This window comes from Malaclemys terrapin, chromosome 1 (assembly GCF_027887155.1).
Source record: "Malaclemys terrapin pileata isolate rMalTer1 chromosome 1, rMalTer1.hap1, whole genome shotgun sequence".
NCBI lineage: Eukaryota > Metazoa > Chordata > Testudines > Emydidae > Malaclemys > Malaclemys terrapin.
The window spans coordinates 122,100,920-122,125,657 of NC_071505.1; the positions used below are offsets into that span (position 1 = coordinate 122,100,920).

At 42.3% G+C, this 24,738-nt stretch overlaps 1 protein-coding gene across 11 annotated transcripts in view; it reads left to right on the forward strand.

The window, feature by feature from the left end:
- PPFIBP1 (PPFIA binding protein 1) overlaps nt 1–24,738 on the forward strand; it is a 172,717-nt gene that overhangs the window by 106,084 nt on the left and 41,895 nt on the right. For 3 of the 11 annotated variants that reach the window (XM_054037371.1, XM_054037361.1, XM_054037379.1), the window contains 9 exons: nt 2,855–2,968; nt 3,848–3,979; nt 5,915–6,016; nt 13,579–13,671; nt 14,231–14,323; nt 16,770–16,884; nt 18,702–18,734; nt 20,239–20,300; nt 22,465–22,549. In XM_054037371.1, the coding sequence (XP_053893346.1) occupies nt 2,855–2,968; nt 3,848–3,979; nt 5,915–6,016; nt 13,579–13,671; nt 14,231–14,323; nt 16,770–16,884; nt 18,702–18,734; nt 20,239–20,300; nt 22,465–22,549 (829 nt within the window). The remainder of the gene's footprint in view (nt 1–2,854; nt 2,969–3,847; nt 3,980–5,914; nt 6,017–13,578; nt 13,672–14,230; nt 14,324–16,769; nt 16,885–18,701; nt 18,735–20,238; nt 20,301–22,464; nt 22,550–24,738) is intronic. The other 8 variants (XM_054037407.1, XM_054037417.1, XM_054037431.1 and 5 more) reach the window with 6 other exon arrangements.

The following is a 24,738-nucleotide window of genomic DNA, read 5'->3' on the forward strand; positions in this document are numbered from 1 at the left end:
TCTTCTCTCATTCATATCCCTCCTTCAGACCCACATCATCTTTGACACCTTAAAGAAAATATACAACTAAGAGATCTGTGTATTTTTATTTACTATTATTTTTTAATTCTTTAGTCAGGAAAGGCTAGGTGGAGTAAATTCTTATGACTCATGTTCTCCTGGTCCTTCTTGTTTTAACTTCTTCCTGTTTTTGTTAACCTCCTTCATTGCATCATGTCTGACAATTGTAAGAGCAGGAATCCTCTCATTTTACCTGTAGTATGATGCAGCTACTATCATGGACATTGTAAAGTAACTAATAATAGCTAAGTAGGATCAGGGCTGCTCAATAGCTGGATGGGCTAGGTTGTCCTACAAAATGACATTGGTGATACAGCTGAAGATACCTTTGAATCTGATTTGATAGTAAAATAATGATATAGCATGGTCGTCAAAGGCATTAGTGCTGGTAGACCTGCAAATTCCCAGACAAGACTGAAATGAGACCCCAACCAATTGTGAACATTTAAAAATATTTCAGAAAAGGAGGTATAAAAAAGCCCTGTGATCCTGGCTGAATTGCAGCTTTGGAGAATTACTATCTGTCTACCAAAAATCCTGCTGAAATTTCAGCTGGCCAGTGGATTTCTTTTTTCTCCTCCTCACCAAAAACTCTGAAGGAAATCAATGTCTAGTCTACACTAAAAAATTAGCAGTGAAAAATCCACACCCCTGAGCGAAGTAGTTAAACTGACGTAATCCCCAATGTCCACCCTATCCATTCATCTTGCTACATCTCTGTCGGGGAGGTTCATTACCTATGCCTCCCATCAGCATAAGTAGTGTCGGCAACCTACGGCACGCGTGCCAAACACGGCACGCAAGCCAATTTTGAGTGGCACGCTGCTGCCTGCCGCGGTCTTGGCCCCCAGCCCCACTCAGCCCCACCACTCTCCCCTGCGGGGGCAGGAGGCAGAAGCTTGGTCCTGCGGCAGCCAAGCTTCTCCCCTCCCCCGCTTCTTCCCCCAGCATGGTGCTTTCCTGCCCCACCTCCTCTCCGTCCCTGTGCCGATCAGCTGATGGCCCTTGTGAGGAGGAGGGGGACGAGTGGCAGCAGCGTGCTCGCTGCTCCATAGAGGAGGCAGAGAAGGGGTAGGGACGGGACCTTGGGGAAGGGGGTGGAAGAGGGCATATCCCTTCCAGCCCCCTGCCTTGAGCCGCTAGGTGAACAGAACCCCAGGCTGGCAGCGGGCTGAGCAGGCTGGCAGTGTAAGATCAGCATTTTAATTTAATTTTAAATGAAGCTTCTTAAACATTTTGAAAACCTTGTTTACTTTACATACAACAATAGTTTAGTTATAGACTTACAGAGAGAAACCTTCTAAAAATGTTAATGTATTACTGGCACGTAAAACCTTAAATTGAAGTGAATAAATGAAGACTTGGTACACCACTTCTGAAAGGTTGCCTCCCCTGGTCTACACTGAAGTGCTACAGTGGTGCCTCTGTAGTGCTGCAGCTGAGCCGTTGTAGCATTTCAAGTGTAAACAAGCCCTCAGTAGCTATGAGATACAGGGAAGGTCCTCTCATGGATCAGTAACTGGTTGAAAGACAGGAAACAATGGGTAGGAATAAATGGACAGTTTTCACAGTGGAGAGAGGTAAGCAGTGGGGTCCCCAAGGATCTGTACTGGAACTTGTGCTATTCAACATATTCATTAATTATCTGGAAAAGAGGGTAAACTGTGAAGTGGCAAAGTTTGCAGATGATATAAAATTATTCAAGATAGTTAAGTCCAGAGCAGACTGGAAGGAGTTAGAGGTAGCACAAAACTGGGTGACTAGGTGACAAAATGGCAGATGAAATTCAATGTTGATTAATGCACGTTGGAAAACATAATCCCAATTATGCATATACAATAATGGGTTCTAAATTAGCTGTCACCACCTAAGAAACAGCTCTTGGGGTCACAATGGATAGTTCTCTGAAAACTTCTGCTCAGTGGTCAGCAGCAATCAAAAAGGCTAATGGCATATTAGGAACTATTAGGAAAGGCATAAAAAATAAAAGAGAAAATTTCATATGCCACTCTATAAATCCCATGGTGCACTCATATCTTGAATACTGTGTGCAGTTCTGGTCGTCCCATCTCAAAAAGGATATAATGGAACTGGAAAAGTTTCAGAGAAGGGCAAAAATGATGATCAGGGATCTGGAACGGCTTCCATATGAGGAGAGACTAAAAAGATTAGGGCTGTTCAGCTGAGAAAAGAGACAATTAAGGGGAGATATGATAGAGGTCTATAAAATCATGAATGGTATGGGGGGGAAAATGAATAGAGAAGTGTTACTTATCCTTTCACACAATACAAAAAAGAGGGGTCACCTGATGAAATTAATAGGTAGCAGGTTTAATACAAACCAAAGGAAGTATTTTTCATAAAACAAGACAATTAACCTGTGGAACTCATTGTGATGGTCAAAAGTTCATGGAGGATAGGTCCATGAATGTCTGTTATCCAAGATGGACAGGGATGCAACCCCAGGCTCGAGATGAGCCTAAACCTCTGGCTACCAGGAGTGGAAGACAAGGGTGGATCTACTCCATCATTGCCCTGTTCTTTACACTCCCCCTGAAGCTCTGGCATTGGCCATTGTCAGAGACAGGATACTGGGCAAGATGGACCATGGTCTGACTCACCATGGCAACTCTGATGTTCCTCCTCAGCACATACAGCATAACTATTGTAGAACACCTCTTATGTGCTTTACCTGCAGAGGTTGCCTCTTATTATTTATTCCTTGTCCTGCAGGGTGATAGGTGCTATATAAATCTGAGGTAGTTATGGATTTTCATATTTCTGTACTCTACAGGTAAGTGTACTTACTGACCAGGTGGAAGCACAAGGAGAAAAGATTCGAGATTTAGAGTTCTGCCTAGAGGAGCACAGGGAGAAGCTGAATGCCACAGAAGAGATGCTGCAGCAGGTATTGCGAGGAAGCCAGAGCAATTTCATTTCTCTCGCTGTACATGCTTAGTAGATTTGTGATGTAGCACTGAATACTGTTCTGTCTGGTTCCGTCAGACTAGTGTGTTTAGGACAAAATTTTGGAACCCATGGTGTCACATGACAAAGTGATAACTTTCTTGTTTACAGTCTATTTTATTTGTTAAAATTGTTCTCATTCTGAGTCATGTCAGCCCTATCCCGCACAGTAAGGATCTAGTCCTACTCTCATTGGAGTCCCTGCACTGACTTCTAAGGGAGTTGGATTGAGGCCCTAGGTAGGATGGGTGTTATTTCTTATCTCTAATTTATTGTAACTCTACTTGCTGCCCTCGGCAACTGCGACAACCGGCAAGTTTGTAGGGGCAGCTCTTCCTGGGTCTGGCAGCAATCACCCCACTACCCATGATCCTGGCTGCATCCAAGTTAACTGCATCCGACCCACAACCACCAATTGTTAAAGGATCATCTCTCTCAATAGCTGCTGAGTGGCAGAATTGGCAGACCTAGAGCAAATTGACTTGCACAGGACCTGGGGATGTCCATTATTCACGTCCTTTTCCTAATGGGCATTCCAGGGGGAAAAAATCCCTGGATAAACTAAGCTTAGAAGTTGAGTCCTGATTGGAGAGACAGGCAGCACACAAGATAGGCATCCAGTTAACCAGGTTAACTATGGCTGGTATCCTTTGGCCTGATAGATTGGAGGAGGAGTCCTACCTTTCTATCCAAGAGGCCTCCAGATGCAGGAAGGCCACTTTCCTGCTCTCTCTTTCTTGGGGCCTATCTTAATGTGGTGCTAAGCATGTAATTTTTCCTCCTCAGAAGAATAACTCTGTTCCTCTTCATCTTGAATCAGGAACTTCTGAGTAGAACATCCCTTGAAACTCAGAAATTGAACCTTATGGCAGAAATTTCCAATTTGAAGCTAAAGCTAACTGCTGTAGAGAAGGACCGATTAGACTACGAAGACCGATACGGGGAGACAGAGGTTAGTAAAGCAGATGAACTGATCCTCAGAGTTTCATGTGGTTTTAAGTTACCTGAAACTTTCTCTGTTTTATAAAAATAACTTTCCAAATTCAAGTCACTTTGAGTCAGAAAGAAATGGGATTTAAGATGGACTGGCTCATGGGGGCAATAAACAGGTACATTGCCTTGCTGTGTTCCAAACTAGCAGGTCACACTCTTTTAGAGCGAGGCTCATGTATGTCACGGCAGATATTCAAGCATGCTCTTGTAATGAAAGACTTTGCACTCATGTTCGGTGAGAGCCAGACAACATCTCTGAGAGTTTTTAAATATCACTCATTTGACAAGTCAGAGTGTAAATCCTGTCCCTATTGAAGTCAATGGGAGTTTTGCCATTGACTTCAGTGGGGCCAGCTTTTCACCCAGAGTCTGAGATGTGTCTCAGATGTCCAAAATGCCAGCAGATATTCACTTAGGACTGGATTCTGCCAGACTCTTACATGGGTGCACAGGGATGGGAGGCAGGGGGAGATGAATATACAGAGCCCTCCCGCCAATGAACAGCTTGAATCGGGGGCAGGCAGAATTGCAATCCATGGCTCAGCTTCCTCTGGCTGCACATGGGCTCAGAAGTGGCTACTTAAAAATGAGTATGCTGCCTCTGTGTTCCGGAGAGCTGTTGGCCTTGTCGTCACTGCAAAATCTGTACCATTTTTGAACACAGAATGCCCCCCAGAGCTCCCAGTAGGGGGCGGGGAGGGGCCAGCCCTGCACTTCCCTTTAGACTAACACAATCAAGCCCATAATGAGCCCAACAAATATATGTGTTTTAATTTCTTCTTGGAAGATGGAGCTCTCTGGTGAGGTTCGCCAGCAGGTAAGCCATTCAGCGTGCAGCTTGGTATGCACAGTACATTCACTTTCCTTGTTTTAATTTTTAAAATGATTCTTTTACGGTGGCTTTCTGTTACAAGGCTCAAACTGGCCAGCCCAGTTCCGCGTGGTAACAGCGAGGGTGAATTGAGCCACCATGTAGAGGTGAGCTAAGCCAGGCCAACAATCTTCCGGTGGCTGCACAAGTTATTGCAGTTCACTTTAAGCTTTGATTTTATAAAGAGAAACTTTAAGTTTCTTACTCTTAATGTTGCAAAGGTAGGATTCCAAACGTGAATGAATCTGTGGAAAGAAAGAATCAATCATGTCATTCTGGGAGGAATGACCAGCCCCATTAACTTCAATAGTGCGCTGAGGCTGAAGGCTAATGATGATAATGTAAATGTCAACATTCATCATTTTAGCAAAGACATCTAGCTGCTGCGGAGCTGTGAGCAGAGCTTGCTTTAAGTTCTATTGCCTTTTCCCTGCAGTCTGATCCCAGTTTTATATGAATGATTGCTATTGCCTAAAAGCAGCGAACCTTACCAGTTCAGACAAGTGCCATACATACCAGTGCTGTAGAAATAAGCTCTCCACCTGGCACAGGCAGATTGAATTCTTCTTGGTATTGGTAGTGCTGTGGTGGGTCAGTCAAGTTATAATTGGCTGGTTCTTGGAACTGCCGCAACTTGGAGCGTTCTTTACTCACCCCCATGACAGTAAAATGTGAAATTCTTTCCTTACATAGAAAACACAAAAGATGCAATGTGATCTGATCCTTACAAACTAAAGACCTCGCTGGGCAGTAAACACATCAGTATGAATGGCAAACATTTTTTGGGGAGGCAACATTTGACCCAAATGATCACAGTAAACACACATTGCTGAAACTGAATTCTGCTGTGGCTCTGCTTGGAAGTGTCACTTGGTTTCTTAAATAAGTTTTCCGAAACAGGTAACAAAAGTGGTTGACCGTTCAGTGCTTTTGCTTTACTCTTTTTTTTGTCTTTATATTTTGATTACATTTTTTTCCAATCTTTCCTGTCATCCCCTTCTTTCATTTCCCTCTGCACTGCAGTCACTCCATAACGTAATAGCAGAACTCAGACAACAGATGGAGAAAGTGGAGGTGGAACTAGCACTGTTCCAGGAAAAGAGGTTACAGTATGGGGATCAAGAGGTGACTTTTCCACGCCATGCACTGCAACTGTAGACTCTGTGCAAAAGGCTTACCTGCATGGTAGCTATTAATACCAATATTTCTCTTAAATGCCTCCGAATATGCCTAATCATGGTCTTTTATGGGGATACAAGATGCTGTAATAAAATAACACTTAAATTAAATTGCATTTAAATGCAATTATTAATGATGATGATTAAGAATAATATAGTTTTATTTGCAGGACATCCGTGCCAGAACTAATAAACTATTACTAAAATGTGGCTTGCTTTTTTTAACAAAAAAGGCAACATAGCTGCTTGCTTTATTACAGAACTTACTAGTTCTATGAGCTGGCCCTTCATGGCAGTAAAGCCTTGATGACCACTCTGCATATCTGTGCTTTATAGTTTTGGGGAGTTAGAATTTTCAAAAGTGCTCATTGTTGACCTAACTCTACCCCCACTGAAGTCAATAGTCAGTTGATTTCAATGAGGCCAATGTTGAGTGCTTTGAAAATCCTGCCCTTGAGCTTCTGGTGCCATTCATGGGCACAAAATCACCAAAACCAAACAGAGAAACTTCATATCCAAAGAAAGCACAATGAGCAAAAATGTCCTGAGCCCTCCAGAGAAGATAGTTGATTACTCCCAAGTACAAAACAGACTTGATTACTGATGGAGTTAAATAATTGACTCCCACACAGCCATCCCATTTTTGTTTAAATATACTACTATTGCTTCCTGTTGAACTGGAAGTCAGTTTACGCTGTTCACTGCTTCTCTTTAAAATGAATACCTCCTATTATTCTTTTTGCATAATTTCCTTTGTCAATTAAATCTTTGTCTCCTAGAGTGGCTCTGTTCAGTGTTCTCAAATACAGTAGCTTTTCAAGGTTTATGATATATAATTAATTTCAGTAATTAATTTAAATGATAAATTTAAATAATAATTTAAATAAGTAATTATAAATCAGTACTGATTTATTTTTTTCTATATTAAATAATCCCAATTGTGTCACTCTGTTCTCTAGTAACGTCTCCATTTAATTCTCTCTCTATCCTCTTTTTGTGTGGTGCTCTGTCTAGCTAGATTGTATCATTCTTGAAGATGGCCAAAACTGGACACTTTGGTCCAAATGTGGTGTTGTGGATAACTAGGTAAACATACCTTGTGGTACTTGAAATCTTCCAAATGGGAGGAAGTTTTATTTAGGGAGGGGTGTTTACAGCCAGACGTGACACTCTACAGAGCCACAACTTGAAGTTAAAACTTTCCTCAGTTCAGGGTTCAAACAGCACCACACTTCTCTGTGGGGTGAATCTCTGACATAGCTGTCGCACCCCCTGGCTTGAAGTGGTTTCCATCATGTACAAGGTTTACAGTTTGGTTGAATGGCTCTCAGCACCCCCCCTATACAAATTGTTCCAGCACCCCTGATCTCTGAGTGGTGCAATGTCACCGATGGTTGCAGTTTGCATCCCCCAATGCCAGCAGGGGGAAATGAGTCCTACAGCCTAAAAATGTCCTGAATGTGCCCCAGCAGCTACCCATTCCCATTACTCATGCTAGGAGCATGATTATCGTGAGCAGGGGATGGAATGGTGGAGGGCTGTGAAAAGACAAGAGGCTACATGTTGAACAACCCTCACGCTGCAACATCTGAGGCCTGCCATGGAAAGTCCTCCATAGTCCTGTGCAAGGAAAAGCTGTGGAGTATGAACTGCATAGCTTTTTGGGGGAGCCAAATATTGGAACAAAACAGCTGCACTTTGTCTCTTCTGGACATGTATGTACACCTAGCCCAAGCTATCTTTTTAACCCTTTTGTGTGTGTGTGTTTTCAGAAAAGAGGTTAAATACAAATTGAGCAGGTTCCACAAAAAAAGTCTCATATTGGTGTTTCACTTTTCACTCCAGGCTTGATCCAAAGTCCATTGAATTAATCATACGCTTGTTGATCTCAGTGGGCATTTGATCAGGGCCTAATGATGATATTGTGGTTTTATATCACCATATCTGAAGAGCCAGGTGAATTTGGTGCAGATGTGGCAAGCACTACCACCAGTTCCCAGAAGTAATCTGACCGTGGACTGTTACACTGATTTGTATTAGAGTAGCTCTTAGAGGCCTCCATCAGCATTGGGGTCCCAGTGTACTAGCACCTTGTAAGTAATAGTCCATGCACTGAAAAGTTTATAATCTAAATCAATAAAATAGACAAAGGGTGGGGGAAAGGACAACACAAGCAGTTGTTGAGGGAACTGAAGCACGAACAGATGGACTGGGATTTTCAAAGGAGCCTGAGGAAGTTAGGTACTATTGAAAATCCAAGTCTGAATGACTTGCCCAAGGTCAGACAGTAAGTCAGTGGTGGAGCTGCAGATTGAATCTATATTGCCTGAAGAGGGGGAACAGAGCTAAGGAGTGCAAAGAGCAGGATTGTGGCTGCCCACTGTGTAGATGCATAACAGGGCTGTGGGGGCTGCTTGTTCCCCCTCTCTCTCCCCGGCCCATCTGTGCAGGGTTGTGGTCTGGCCCATGTGTGCTGATGGCAAAGATTTTATATAAACCTACTTCTCTGCCTTGGAAAACTGACAAAAGAATGTAATTTGGAGTATAATCTCGTATACAACACTCTTCGGCAGGAAATGAATTGTAAAATTTTCTTCTGCAAAACATATTGGTGATATTTTTGTTTTTGAAATGTGGTCATAGATGTTCTTTAATTCTTTTTGTCCCTTTGCAATAGCTGTCTAATATTTTTAATGACGATGGTTATAAATTAGACCGCACCGAAATGTGTAGGAAGAACTTGATAGAATAAATAAGAAGGCATGGTTCCTGCCCTGAAGAGTTTACAATCTAATATTAGACATGACACAGAAAGACAGAATAGCTAACCATAGGGGATGGGTTGAGAAAATGCTTGGCTTATAGTAATATTACTTAGTGAGGTTGTGTGCACATCTTAACAGTTCTATTAAAGTTCTTTTTTTTTTTTCATTAAATTAATTTGTAGGAAGAAATTTTTTAAAGGGATTTTGAATAAGGATTGTATGGATTTCTTTTCTGGTATTTTCAGTCTCAAACAGTTTGTGATAAAGTTCTAAGTAATAACCTCATCAATTACAGATACACAAAATTAATTGCCAGTTGTTTTGAAGTCAAACATCTAGCAACAATAACAAATGCAAATCTATTTTGATAAAAGCAATACACAAATCTAAGGCCAGAGGTGCAGGGATTTGATTGAAATCTTCAACATTTTTCATGAGCAAGGTACAGTTCAGTGTATTTAATTGTGTATGTTTATAAGAAGACTGACATGCTCTATCAGGTCCCACTTCATCCCTAAGTTGATGATCGGTAAGGAAGTGCCAGGTGGAGTCAAGTTATAAAGTTGTACACTAGCATAGTGATCATTAACAGACTCTTAATGATCTCTCTTTTAATTAACTTTCTAGTTCCGGTAGCTTAACTTGGATGGGGTGTAGCTATATACTCTGACCTTCAAGTCAACTGTAAATTTTTGTAGTAGACGGAGAAGAGCTGTTTTATGTGGCAAGTTTTATAGATTTTTTTTCCATTCCTTGTTTAATCATTTTAACCACAAAAACATATTTTCTTCCCTTCCTCTTCCCACCGGTTCAGAGTTGCAGCTTCTTCAGTTCTGTTTGCGATTCACTATTGACATTTGCAATTTTAAATGGTCTGAGCTTTCTTAATTGATCCAGTACTGTTGTCAAGGGCATTAATTTGTGTCTCTGTAAGGAGATATTCCCCTGCATTCACACCAGATCTGTTTTGCAGAGTGCATACTCCAAAGACACATGCATCAACTGCTTCAAAGTGCCAGGGAGCGCCACATCTGTATTAAACTATACACCAATTGCTAACTAAAACTAGAGGGCAAGAAATGGTGAAAGTCGATAGAATGGGGAGATGGCTGGTCTGCCTGTGATGTTCTGCTCCTTGTTCCTGTTGTTACTGTATCTCAATTCAGGGGAGCAACCCAGTCCCTCAGAAGTCACAGTAATACCCCAGTTCCAACAATGACCTGCTGCCTGATACTGGACTAGAAGTACCACTAAGCTTCCCAGAGAGCATGGGTGCTTCTGTAAGACTCCTCAGTCCTGGATAATAAGCCTGATTCCTGTTTGGCAGGAGGATGGCTTGTTCTACCATCTTCCAAATGAAGTAAGGTTAAAGGCTAGAGCTCCCAGAACCCAGTGAATGACACAGTCAGGAACCTCATTTAATCCCTACTGCCAGAAGTACCCACTCACCAACAGAAATAGCTTAAATTAAGTTGCAGTCATGGTTCAGGATAAAAGTTGACTAAATTCCCCAACCCCGCCCTACCCTTTTTCTGTAAGATTTATCTGCCTCCTGCTTCTTGTCTGATCTTGGTTAAGAAATAAAAATATTGCTACGTGATCTTCAGATTCATTGAGTATCTAGCACAGCATTACCAGTAAACTAGCTAAAAGGCAGGTAGGTGGAGAACATCTGGAACAGGGGCTGGAAGGTAAGTCATTCCAGCTACCCATAAATATCCTTTAATGGAATTGTTGGGTTGCTTGTCCCATAAGAAGGGTGCCTGTCATTGGCTGGCATGGATGAAAGTAGACTGCAGCACCTTATATAGAAACTGGTAAAACTGAGCACCATTCTAAAATAAATAAATAAATGCTATTGTCTGCGGCTTGAAAGTTAAACTAGGAGGTTTTAGTCATTTTTCCATCCTCCTGTGCCTGTTTTCCAGGACTCATAAAAAAGCTAATATATTTTTCTTGAGTGTTTTTCAGGTGAAACAGCATTACAATTGCTGCAGTGCATTTGAAGAATGCACTTTTAGCCAAAATATAATACTGGTCTGGGGATCAGGGTATAAACCTCAGATTAACAAAATAGACATGATAAATAAAAAGCTAGCCAGAGGCTTCTTTCAGACCTCATCACTCAGGTAAATGTTTTCCCCTGCCAAACAGCAAGTTCAATATACCTGTTGTTATTTTCCAGCACACCATGCCTTGTTCACTTTCATGGAGAGACATTCTGCCCAGTGGTGAATGTTCTGTGTTAAAGAAGCTGAGAGTTCCAAACACACATGCTGCTTGGTTCAGCTACCTGATGATGTTTACGTAATCTAGTACAGTTCCTTCCCCTGTGCTCTGCAAAAACACATACAAAGGATGTAATACTCATTGTATTTATAATGAGTGACGGGGAATCCTCAAAAGGTTTGACAGCTCAGTTTGGAAGTTTATCTGAGAGGAAGGATAGTCTGGTGGAAAAGGCACTGGACACTTGGGTTCAGTTCCTGGCTCTACAATAGGCTTCCTGTTTGACCTTGGGCAAATCACTTAATCTGTCTCTGCCCCAGTGTAAAATGGGGATGTTAATAATCATCAGTAAGGCTAAGATTTTGTCATGCATATTTTTAGTTAAAGTCACGGCCAGGTCACAGGCAATAAAAGAAAAATTAATGGAAGCCTATGACCTGGCCATGGCCTTTACTAGCAATATCCATGACAAAATGGGGAGCCACTGGGCAGATGTGGGGGCGGGAGCTCTGGGGCCCCCCACCACCTTTGGGGGCTTGGAGGTCCAGGGTTCCCCTCTGCCTGTGGCTGGGAGCTGCAGGGTCCCCCACTGCCCAAGGCAGAGAGGAGCTGGAGGGAGGGGGGTTAGGCTCGGCCAGGAGCTGCGGGGTCCTCCCTGTGGTGGCTTGGAGCCCACCACGGCAACCCTACTGCCGGGGGGGCCGGAGCGACAGGGATTCCCCTGCCGCCCACTGGGGCTGGGAGCAGTGGGGGGCCCCCCTGCTGCCTATAGCAGTGGGGAGTTGGAGCAGCAGGAGTCGCCCTGCCGCCCACTGTTGCTGTGAGCTGCCGGGGTTCCACCTGCCGCCTCTGGGGGTGGGGAGCTTGAGCTCTGGGGGCCCCCCCTGCCACCCATGGGGCCCCCCTGCCACCCACTGGGGCTGGAGCTGTGGGGGCTCCCCACCACCCACTGGGGCTGGGAGCTGGGGGGGTCCTGCCCGTGGGGGTGGGGAGCTTGAGCTGTGGGGGTCCCCCGTCACCCATGGGGGTGAGGAGCTTGAGCTGCGGGGGTCCCCCCGCCACCTGCAGCTTCCGCGACCTCCGGGTCAAAATCGTAGCGTTAATCATCAACATACTTCTTTGCATCTTGATTGAAACACTGTCAACCTTGGGTTTAGTCTCATCTCTTTTAGCAAAGAGTTCTACTGCTGGTATTCCACTGCTCAGAATGCTCTAGCCCTCCTAATGTTAGAATGTTGAAACTTGCTTGTCCATAGCTGCATCAGTTTGGGTGAAGTGTAGCTGCTGTGGAAAGGTCAGGAAGGGCAAGTAAGTCTTTGCAGAAGTCAGATCCCAATCCATTAGGGTTAGGATTGTGAGCCTGCTTCTGAAGCAAAAGGGGAGTCAGTGGAGTTCACAAAGCACACACGGGACAGCATTCACAGCAGCGTTTGTTGCTTATGAGGAATGCAGCTCTGTGCTGCACAAATTTCAGCCTTTTGGTGGCAGTTGCGTTCACGGCCTGGTAGAGTAAGTTGCAATACCATCTAACTTAATGTTACCAAAAATATGGAACGCTATGAATAATATCCCATTCATTTCAGTGACAATATAGGTACAAAAATTGATAATAGGATGTCATCGGCTGGGACTACATGCACAAGGTGAGCATAATTTGGGTTCACATGGTGTCATCTTTTCTCACTGCTCTCCAATAATAGGTCTATTTGGTCTTGTTATGTAGTCTTGGTTAAATGTAACTTGTTTATATAGTCCCTTTATGAAGGCAGTGTTTGATTTTGTATAACCGGAGGGTTTTTATTCTGGGTGACTGCTATTTTACCATTTGTATTTTAGAGAGAGGACCAGAAACAAGACCTATTGTCATAGGAATATTGAAGAGTTACTGGGACAGTGTCTCCATTTCCTTGTCATTCACAACTGTGCAAAATGGGTGTCAAATGCTGCCAAATCAGGCCAGTAGCACTTTACATGCACATTCTACTCGCTTTGCACAGGTATAAATGACTACACGAGGTGGAGGATCAGGCTGCTATTTTACTTAAAAGTTGATAAATCAGCTGATTGTTGCTGGCATGCATTAATTTGGTGCTTTGAGGAGGAAACCTGGAAATCCATGGGTCTGATTCTCAGTTGCATGAAGGTCTCTTTATGCTGCTCTGGAAATATAAAGGTGCTGGGGAGGTGGGGGCGGGGGAGCTGTGGACATAGGGAGCACACCAGCCACTCAAAGCTACCTTTTCCACTCCTGCTTCCCTCCTGCATTCAGTGCAGGAATGTAGGAACTTGGAATTGGAGCCCATGGATGGTCCACCGAGCTCTGAATTGCTTGAATATTTGTCCTGACCTAATTTTGAACTTTGAAGTGTCTGTATGCACAATGTGTGTGGGTTTTTTGTTTTGTTTTGTTTTTGGTATTGATTTATTTTTACTTTCCCACTGATGTGTTGTTGCTGAGCTGTTGTTCTGTTTTGTTTATTGAATTTCTCTGTTTTTTCTTTTTCCTTTCACTCAGGGTTTGATGCAGGAAATCAATGAATTACGGTTAAGAGTGGGAGAGATGGATAATGAAAGACTTCAGTACGAGAAGAAGCTTAAATCCACCAAAGTAAGTTACACTGAGGAAAAGAGGGGAGACATGGGCATAAGCTGCAAATTTTGGAACTGTATCTGGTTTTCAAACATCCTGAAGTCTTGGGAATTTGCAGATCAAGGGCTTTTGTGATGCTCATTTAAAAAAGACAGGGGCCATATACAAATTTCATATCAGGTTCTGATTTCAAACCTCAACACACAAGTTCAGGAGAGTTCAGATCAGAGCCACAGGTTCAGCCCCATTTCTGAGAGGCACTGTTGCTTTAGTTAACTAGCTGCAAGCAGCAATTTTTGTATTTAAATTCTGTTTAGATATTTGTATGCGTGTGGATCAGAGAACATCATTTGTAATGAGAAAGGCGTGGACCATGGGTAGGATGAAAACTGAGCATTATTTTCTTTTAAATGGGCTGTACATTATCCATGTTTACCCCAAAGAGAAAGCAGTAACCTGAGCAATTCTAGCATGCCATTTCTCTAAGTATCTAACTCTGTTGTGAATTCTGTTAGCTATCTAGCCTTGTTTCTTTCCTATCATTTGTTTTCTCTCACTCCTCTGTCTCTGTTACCAGTCTTTAATGGCCAAACTTTCTAGCATGAAAATCAAAGTGGGTCAGATGCAGTATGAAAAGCAGCGGATGGAGCAAAAATGCCAGATATTAAAGGTGTAGTAGATTGTGGGTAATATTGGGCCTGTTTTGAATCCTTTCTGTACCACTGCTTTGTGGTCTGTGCTTGCATCTTGCTGTCATGCTGTCTGTGTTCTTTATTGATTACTTTCTGTTGACATGCAGTGTGCTCTTTCCACTAGAAACTAAACCTTGTGAAGTGAGATGTTCCTAACAAATTGTTTTTAGGGCATAAATAGGACTTTAGAGGGATTTCAGTAGTGCACAGGGCTTGGGTGGTTTACCCACAACTTCATTTTAAATTTAAACTATCCCCCTTTAAAGGGGTAATTTTCACTCCTTCAGCTTGCATTCATTATTCAGAAAAAGCTCTTACACACACACACACACACACACACACACACACACACACACACACACACACACACACACACACACACACACACACACACACACACACACACACACACACACACACACACACACACACACACACACACACACACACACACACACACACACACACAGTAATTTCTTACCAAAGACTTGTTAATGTAGTTTTAAACAAGAAAATAATTGTTGTCATACATCAACTTCCTCAAATATTATGAACATAATAAATTAACAGACCATATGTTGAGTGAATTGGGGAAAGTACCCTGCATCAGAAACTGAATGCAACTCCAATTTAAATCTCAATTACTGTACTAAAAACTCTTAAAAAGAACAGGAGTACTTGTGGCACCTTAGAGACTAATACATTTATTTGAGCATAAGCTTTCGTAGGCTACAGCCCACTTCTTCGGATGCATAGAATGGAGTCCGTTGTATGCATCCGAAGAAGTGGGCTGTAGCCCACGAAAGCTTATGCTCAAATAAATTTGTTAGTCTCTAAGGTGCCACAAGTACTCCTGTTCTTTTTGCGGATACAGACTAACACGGCTGCTGCTCTGAAACCTAAAAACTCTTAAAGATTCTAAGATAGGGACACATTTGTGGAAGAATGTAGGGCCCAAACCTGCGTGCCCTGTACAACTAGACCTCCCACGCTGAAATCAGTACGAGTTTGGAGTGTCTGGGGAATGCAAAATCAAGCCTTTTTTCTGGAACCATTGGCATCATTAGTGAAGCTCAGGAAGGTATTTAAATCCAAATGTTACGTTTTAGCGTATCCGTTTCAGGGTTTAATAGAAACATTTCGAGTTTTGTTTTTAAAAAGAAAGTTGAGCAAATGCCATTTTATAATGATCAAATATGCTTCCACAAAGGGTAAAATCTTATTCCAGCTATTCCCATGAGGAATCCCAGTGAGACCAAAGGGACATGTTGTTGTTCAGGTGAGCAGAATTTGGCCCAACGTTTGGAAACAAAACTTCATGCTGGATCAGTGTGTATGGGGGTAGATACAGTTCAGAAGCATTTGTCTGACCCCAAGCACCATCTATGCGTTCAGTCTTCCAGTGAAATGGGACCCATATCCAAGCCACCCTCTTTGATTTTGGTGTACAAAACCAAATCACTGCTGAGGTGTTGCAATAGCAAACCCAGCTAAAGTGTAAGTTATAGGTGAACTAACCTGTGTAGGTGCAGTGAACAGATCCTATGTTGTCAGAATGGAAAGTGAGCTTAGATGGAATATCTAGTCCATGAGGTTTGGTTTGGTTTCCTTATTTAGACCCTTACTGCTAAAACTGCCTGTGACTTATTTTCTTTCATTTTGTCTGAATTGCTTTTCAGAGTGTTTTGCTTTTTTTTATATTATGATTGATTTTCTATCATAGTCAGTTGTGTGTATTGATAAAACTGTTCATGGCCTGTTTTGAGACAACGCTCTATTTAAAGAGAAATCAACATCTGTTAGCCTTCAAACCCATTCAGTAAGCATGCACATCCCCCGTGTGTTCAGATACTATGTGATAAAATAGTAGGCCCAAAATATAGCACGAGTCAGTTATTATGCAACTCTGTTTCACTTTCAGCACTTCGAACCTACAAAGTGCTGTGAAAGTGCCGTGAAGCATTTAGCCTCCTTCCCTTTAATTTTACTATTTACGCATGCTAAAAAGAAATACCCCTTTTCCCCCCAATGCTACTTTTAATTCAGACCAAAAAAAAATCATCATACATTTAAATTGGTGATGGGACTTCCATGGAAAATGAGGTCTGAATCCAAACTATTTCCAAGTTTGGGGCTGTTTTGACCTAGGGGAAGGGTCTGTCCTGTTATAGAGATAGCAGCTTTGCTGCAAAAGTTAAGATTCAAAGTTCTGGCGACAGATTCTCAGCTGATGTTATTATTTCAATGGGCCCATAACAGTTTGCACCAGATGAGGCTCTTCTCCTTGAGCTTCTTAGGTGTGAAATTTCAGTTGGGAACCATCTCTAACGTAAATAGTAAAAAAAAAAAAAAAAAAAATTAAAAATCCTCTTCAAAACTTAAACTTTGTTCTTCTTATGGATAAATGATTATGTATCTGTACAGGATGAGCTGGCATCTTTGAAAGAGAAATTGGAACAGAAGGAAGCAGAAGTAAGAAAGTTGCAAGAAAAATTGGTGTGCAAGATGAAAGGAGAAGAAGTTGAAATAACGGACAGAGGTAAGAACAAAGGAGGCTCTCGGTTAAATAGAGGTTTCTAGAGGTCTCTCTTGCACAGTTGTAGTTATGCCTTACCTGTTTTAAATAATTGTTTCTGTCAATTGTTATAAGGGAAACGTTGTTTTAAAACCTCAGTTTCGTTACACATTTTGCCAGCATGTTTATTCCTTTTAACATATTCTGCGAGTATTCACAAAGCAATCCTAAAACCTACAATAGGCCCTGTCTACACTAGAAAGGGTTTGCTGGGAATACCCCAGAACCCCATTGACAAAGCTTGTAACTGCAAAAGTATAGTTTACTGCTCTAATGGAGTAAGTTACACTAGCAAAAGGACTTTTTGTATAACTGCATCTATGTTGGGACTTGGCATAGCTAAGTCGGTTAGAGGTAAAGGAAGAAAAGCACTCCCCTGATCAATAGACCAGTGCTGATAGGGTTGCCAGCTCTGACCGAAGCTGTTCCAGATTGTCCCCTCTCCCCCCCCCCCAAACATGACGTAATGTCATTTTCTTAAAATATCCTATTAAAATCTCCTGCATTGCTTTCAGTAGTCACTGGGAGATCAATGCCAATTCCGGGAGACTGCCAATCCTGGAGAGTTGGCAACCCTGGGTGCTGACAAAAATTTTAAGTGTAGAGCAGGCCTAATTGGATGAAATTCAGAATGTGCACCAGGCCTACATACACTACTTGGAAGTCCCACTTAAACCCTATCGGAATCCTACTTAAACCTGAATTTTCGCGGAGAATTTTCATTGTGGTCAACATTTTCCAGTTTCTCAGTGAAAAACTGGAAACCCAAACCTTTTAAAGAAAATTTTTAAAAATCGGTTATGGGAGTTTTCTCAAAAGGTTATGGGATTTTAAAAAGATTTTTTTTCTTCAAAATTCGCCACAAAAAATAGACATTTTCTGACCAGCTCTCGCTTTACTTCTTAGCAACATACACCTGCTGTAGTCAGTCTTAAGATTATTGAGATTCCATTATTTTTGTAAAATATGCTTCATTACATTTGCTAGACTAGTGTAAACTATTATTTTACTAAAAATAAATAAAAATAATTGGACTTCAGTTGCCAAAATGAATGTATAAAATACATTGTGTGCATTATCCTTGCAATTTTTGTTTGTTCACTTACTAATTTACTAATGTTTATTTTTATTGCATTTATTACTCATATTGAGCTTTTTGCTGGAAGGTGTCAAGCATCCTCAACTTCCATGCTCCCTTTGACTTATGGTTCTGAGCCATAATTTGCAAAGTTCAGTTGCACACAGGGGTCTCCCATTCATTACTGTGAATGAACCAAGCTTCTGTTGTGTTTGGAAAACATTAAAGAATGCCCTTTTTGCAATAAATGCAATTGAAATATTTGCAGAGTATCTGCATGTTTGCAGATTTATGCTTACCTGAGCAATCATATTCTGTTATCTACTATTAGTTGTTATGAAATATATTACACTTGTACTGTCTAGTGTTATGGTAAGAGCAGTCTGTTGGGATAAGTACTATATGAGACAATGTATGTGAAAACATGCAGGCGGGAAAAAATGCTGAGGCCTTGTATCAGATTCTCAGGCCAGAGCCCTTAGAAAGTGATCCTGTTTGGCTTCAGCAGGTGAGTAGGGAGTACTTGTGTGAAAGTTCGTAGGACTGGGCCCTTAAATTGTAAATGTTGTTTGTTTTACTCTTGTTGTCAGAGGATAAGGAATGATTCATTGATGACTCCAACAGTAACAGCGTATAATGTTAAATGGTATTTAATGTCATAACCTGTATGCTAATTTCAAATCCACTGGGTTTTCCTGCACAGATGAAAATTTTAAAAAGAAGCTCAAAGACAAAAGTAAGGTTTCCTGGTGTCTTTCCACAAGCATTTATACTTCAGAAATTCTGAATATAGCTTTCTGCATGTGTTTTTAAAACTGCTTTAACAGAAGCTGTTAGATTGCCTCATCTATAAGCCTCAGTTACATTATTAGAAATGAAGGGAGATGTCAATAGACTGACTTTTAATATGAATCTTTTTATTGAAAATCTAGTAAACAAAATCTTTGGCTTCCTGAAAGCCTGCGAGAGGGAGTCTGCTATGCTTGTTCATTTCTAGGTGCTTTACACGCCTGCTAGATATGGCTCATTGTAGAAAGGCTTGTAAGAAATTAAATTGATCCCGCCAAGAAGTACTTTTACAGGTGGTTGAATAGATAGATTTTTCTTCATAAAGGGCACATATAAGTAAAAAATATCCCTCTATGTTAAGTGCAGTCACAATATAGTAGGCCAAATTCTGTGCTGGCATAACTCGACTGAAGTCAGTGGAGTTGCACCAGCAGAGAGTTTGTATATCTGACTTTAAATAGCTGTATTTATCATGCACAGGATGATATATTTTATACATCTTTGTGTGGTCTTACGTTTTGCTGAGGAAGAACTTTCTTCACCCCTTCAGCAATAATCCTTGGTTATATTTGTTGGTGTGCGATAATCAGTAGCGGATTAAAACACTAATCTGTGATGTTACAAAGCAGAATTTTTGCTTGATCATCCTTTTGATCACTCATCCACATTTGTAACATATCTAATTTTAAAGCTGCATTTGCTCATTCAAAGTAGGTAGATTTCTAATAGAAACAAAGAACATCCCCACCTCTTAAAATAACAAATAAAAACCCGTCTTTTTACATTTTTACATTATGGCGTTTACATATTTTGTAAGTGAGGATTATAGATGAAGCACAGTTTGTACTCATCTCTATTTTAAGGATCCTTTTCCACGTCTAAACTACAACACACATTCTAGCATGACTGCTCTTCACAGTGAATACATATACCATTCCATCATGCTGTTCTCATCCATTCTGGGCTATGACTAAGCCTCATGACACAATGCTTTTCTCACCATGTCCCACAATCCATTGCTTAATTCCATTGCTTTGTATAGCTGGGTTGATAAAATGCCCTATGGAATGTTTGGCTGTTATCATAATGAAGGACTGTTTTATTGCACTCCTGTTGTAATGTTTTTATTTTGGAGCTCTTCATTATAATTATTCCATTATTTAAAGGATTGAAATAACACAGGAAAGGCATCACTGATTGATTTAGCAGTTTTCTTAGGATTGTTTAGAATCTGAATATTTGCTAAATTCAGTTAGTTAGTTGTTGAAAACTGCTTCCATAGAGAGAATGTTGTGAATCTTGCTTTCCGTTTCGGATTGAAATAATTTTAGTGGTTTGCATTTTGTTTGTTTATTTCTTGTAAACATAGATTCAGAAATTGTCAGGATGTTTTTTCTCCCATTTACTTTCTCATTTAATCTGACTCGTGCAATTGTGTTGTGTATTTTTAGATATAGAGGTACAGAAAATGAAGAAGGCTGTGGAGTCTCTAATGGCAGCGAATGAAGAAAAGGTAGCAAAACAGTCATTAGTTCAGCAGTCGTTCATTGTGTGAAGTTACACCTCTAGTAGGATCAGCACATATGGGCATCATGTACATTTTTACATTTTGAAGATTAATTAGTAAGGGTCCAATTTTGTTCTCATTGAAGTCAATAGGTGTATTGCAATTGCTTCTGAGCGCACCACAAATAGGCACTTATAAGTTGTATAGTGAAAATCTTGTCCATGCAAGTTTCAGAGTAGCAGCCATGTTAGTCTGTATCCGCAAAAAGAACAGGAGTACTTGTGGCACCTTAGAGACTAACAAATTTATTAGAGCATAAGCTTTCGTGGACTACAGCCCACTTCTTCAGATGCATACAGAGTTAGTCTTTAAGGTGCCACAAGTACTCCTGTTCTTTTTGTCCATGCAAGTAATCCTTACGCACACAATTAGTGCCACTGAGTTCAGTGGGACTACTCGCATGAGTAAAGGTCTTGAGCCGCAAACCTATCTTGTAAAGTGCTTTGAAAATGTAAAGCTCTACATATAAGTGCCAAGAACTATTATGGGCCAAATATGAAAAGGAGCTTTCTATAAAGTATATAGCACCTGTGGAATATGGCTGCACACCATTTGCAGATGCACATATCGTTTTATGTATACATATGAGTTTGTGTAAATTTTGCAGATGTCTTTTGAGAATTTGGCCCTATTAGTCATCTAAGCCTCTAAATCAATAGTCTGTGTACCCTTTTTTTTAAAAATGGCAGAGGGTTTGCTAACTATATAGAGAAAGAGAAAACTAAAACACTATGTTTTTATATATATATATATTTATACAGTAACTCCTCACTTAACGTTGTAGTTATGTTCCTGAAAAATGCGACTTTAAGTGAAACGATGTTAAGCGAATCCAATTTCCCCATAAGAATTAATAAAAATGAGGGGGTTAGGTTCCAGGCAAATTTTTTTAACCAGACAAAAGACTGTTTATACACACACACACACACACACACACACACACACACACACACACACACACACACAGTTTAAGTTTTAAACAAACAATTTAATACTGGTACACAGTGATGATGATTGTGAAGCTTGGTTGAGGTGGAGGAGTCAGAGGGTGGGATATTTCCCATGGAATGCCTTACTGCTAAATGATGATCTAGCAATTGGCTGAGCCCTCAAGAGTTAACTCTCACACTCTACAAGACAGCAGGAATGGAGGGAGGGGCGACAGCATCCCAGACAGAGACACACACTGTGTGTGTGTGAGAGAGAGAGATGCACATTTCCCCTTTAAGTACACTGTCTTGTTAATTAGATCAGCTTGCTGAGACTGCAGCTGCTGCCAGCACGCTCCCTCCATCCTGAGCCCTGTCGTGTGTGTCCCCTGCTCTATGGAAGATGGGGTAAGCAGGGTGCAGGAGCAGGGGGGAGGGGGACTCCCTGACGGCCCTCCTCTTCTTCCCCTCCTCCCCACACAGCAAGCAGGAGTCTCGGGGAGCAGCTCCAAGGCAGACGGCAGGAGCAGCACATGGCAGTGGGGAGAGGGACAGCTGAACTGCCAGCAATTGATAGCCTGCTGGGCAGCTGCTGCACAGGAAACTTAGGCGAGCAGAGAGCTGACGGGGGGGGCTGATAGGGGGGGCTGCTGGTCCACCCTGGTTCCAAGTCTCCCCCCGCCCCCCCCCCAGCTAGCTGCAACGGGCTGCTCTTCCTGCAAGCACTGGACAAAGCAGGTGGCTGCCAAACGACGTTAGAAGGGAGCATTGCACAACTTTAAATGAGCATGTCCCCTAATTGTCAGCAACGTAACAACGAAACAATGTTAACTGGGATGACTTTAAATGAGGAGTTACTTTATATATAAAATATGGTGTTTAGTTTTCTTTTGGAGAGGGGATGCTGCTGCAAAATTTGAGATCCACCTTAAAGTTTGGGGGTGTTTGAATCCTCCGTATTTAGATCCTGAGTTTTGGTTATGTCCTTTGTAGAGAAACCAGTTTTCACCAAATATAAATCCAGGTTTATATTTCCAGCACTCTTCAAGCTCTGAGCTTTTATCTGCCTCTCTTTTCTTTAAATCTGTTAGACAATTTAATTTATTTAGGTTTTTATTTCTTATTTTTGACTCTTCGTAAAAGAAATCACAATCACAAGATGGATCCTTCCTTTGTTTTAGGATCGGAAGATAGAAGAGCTGCGACAATCCCTGAATCGGTATAAGAAAGTGCAAGACATGGTAATATTGGCTCAGGGAAAAAAAGGTACAGTGCAAGTACAAAGATTTCCCACATTGCTAGCATTTAAGGTGCCTGACGCTTTCCATTTTAAAAGATTCTTGTGATTTTTTTTTTTTTTTTTGAGAAGCTCTGTCTCCTCCATCAATTGCCACAGGCCTTTGAAATTCAGGAAAGGGAAAGTCCTTGGGCTAGAGAAGTTCCTTTTCTTTGTCCCATGAAATTCGATCGAGGTTTAACTGTTAAAAATAACCATTCGCCCTCTCTTGCTTGCATTCCTTAGGGAGAATTGGTAGCCTGCCAAAATAATAACCGGACATGAACATTCTAAAGAGCTGAGCTTACCACCACCACAGCAGCAGCATCACACATTGCACTGGGAAAGTCTGAGAGCTGCTAGAGCAACTGTAGCAATAGACAGTGGGCAGGAGAGAGCCAGGCTTGGGCTCTCCCCATCCTCCTCACATCCTCTGGAGCCAGCATGTGGCCTCAGGATCACGTCCTCCCTCTGGAGGACATGACTTAGAACAAGAGCCCTCCCCCCGCGCACGCACACACACACCTCTTCTGTGGGATGGGAAGGGAGAAGGAACCAGACTGTAGGTGACCCCAACGAGCATCCTAAGGCTTACAAAAATTGGGGATTTCTATGGTTGCTGGGGGTGGGACTTGGGAGGCCCCACTGAGACACTCTCAGGGAGTGAAGATTGGCACTGGACAGGGGGCAGAATAGCTAACTCATGTCACTGCAGGGTTCAGGTTTTTCAGTCCCTGAGAGTTCCTGGGTAGGGCCTGGATGGCAAAGGGAGGGGGGGGAGAAGTTCATCACTCTCTACATGTTAGGTACCAGTGATGGATTTTGATCACGTTTAAAATGTGCAAACAGAGTAGAGTCCAGACCAGTGATAAATATATGTGGTGCTTTAATAGGGCCAATTTCACAAAGCTGAAAACAATTATGAGCCAGATCAGCCGGGAGGAACAAATTTATCAGAAAAATGTGACTCATAATTTGGGAATCATTTAAGACACCTTACAAGATGCTCCAAAAGCCACAATTGCAGAAGGCGGCCATGTTGGTTTAAAAAACCACCTGGTTTAGAGGGGAAGAAAAAGCAGCTATAAAAATAATTATATATATAATATATATTGTGACAAAGTTCCTCCTCTATCTTGGGGTGTCCTGCGCTTATTGGCGAATTTTCTTGCCTCAGAGATTCACCATGTGGTTGGGGAACAACCCAGAGACCTTCCCCTCTGGAAGAACCCACAGTCCGGGTCAACTGGGAGGTTTGGGGGGAACCCGGGCCCGCCCTCTACTCCTGGTTCCAGCCCAGGGCACTGTGGACTGCAGCTGTCTATAGTGCCTCCTGTAACAGCTGCATGACAGCTACAACTCCCTGGGCTACTTCCCCATGGCCGCCTCCAAACACCTTCCTTATTCTCACCACAGGACCTTCCTCCTGGTGTCTGATAACGCTTGTGCTCCTCAGTCCTCCAGCAGCACACCCTCTCACTCTCAGCTCCTCGCACCTCTTTCTCCCAGCTCCTCACACTCGCACCACAAACTAAAGTGAGCTCCTTTTTAAAACCCAGTAATGAGTTAGGAATTGTAGAAAATGGATAAGGGAAGCAAAGGAATCAAGGGGAAATATGTGGCCAATAGAGTTAAGGACAATATGTCAGGCTCTGGGTTCTAGGCGGGTGAGGCCCACTGGTTGAAGCTTTGGCCGAGAACAGGCACCAAGGGTCGAAGCCAGCCGTAGAGTTGGGACTGGACCGAGAGCAGCGCTGAAACTGTGGTCTGGGACAGGCTGTGGTCAGAACCAAGGTCAAAGTCTGTAGACTAGCCAAATCCAGTGTTACAGTCGGACTCCTGATGCAGGTCAAAGGTCAAATTTGGGTTAGAGTCAGTCTGTGGGGTCCGGAGGCAGGTGCAGGGCTGGTGCAAGGTGGGGTTTAGGACCTGGAAAAGGCGGGAGAGGGCTGGAACAAGGCTCAGGCAAGGCTGGGGCAGGAACAGGAACCTGATCAAAGGGAGGCTGGAAGACTGGGGAGTATGTAACACTGCAAGGCAGCGGGAGGGTTCCTGAGCAAGTAGTGCTGTTGCACAGGCTAACTTGCAACATTGGGGGAGGTCAGTGAAATACCTGTGCCTGGGGATCCTCTGACCTGGGCCTGCCCAGGTATAGACTGCAAAGCCTGTGAGTTAGCAG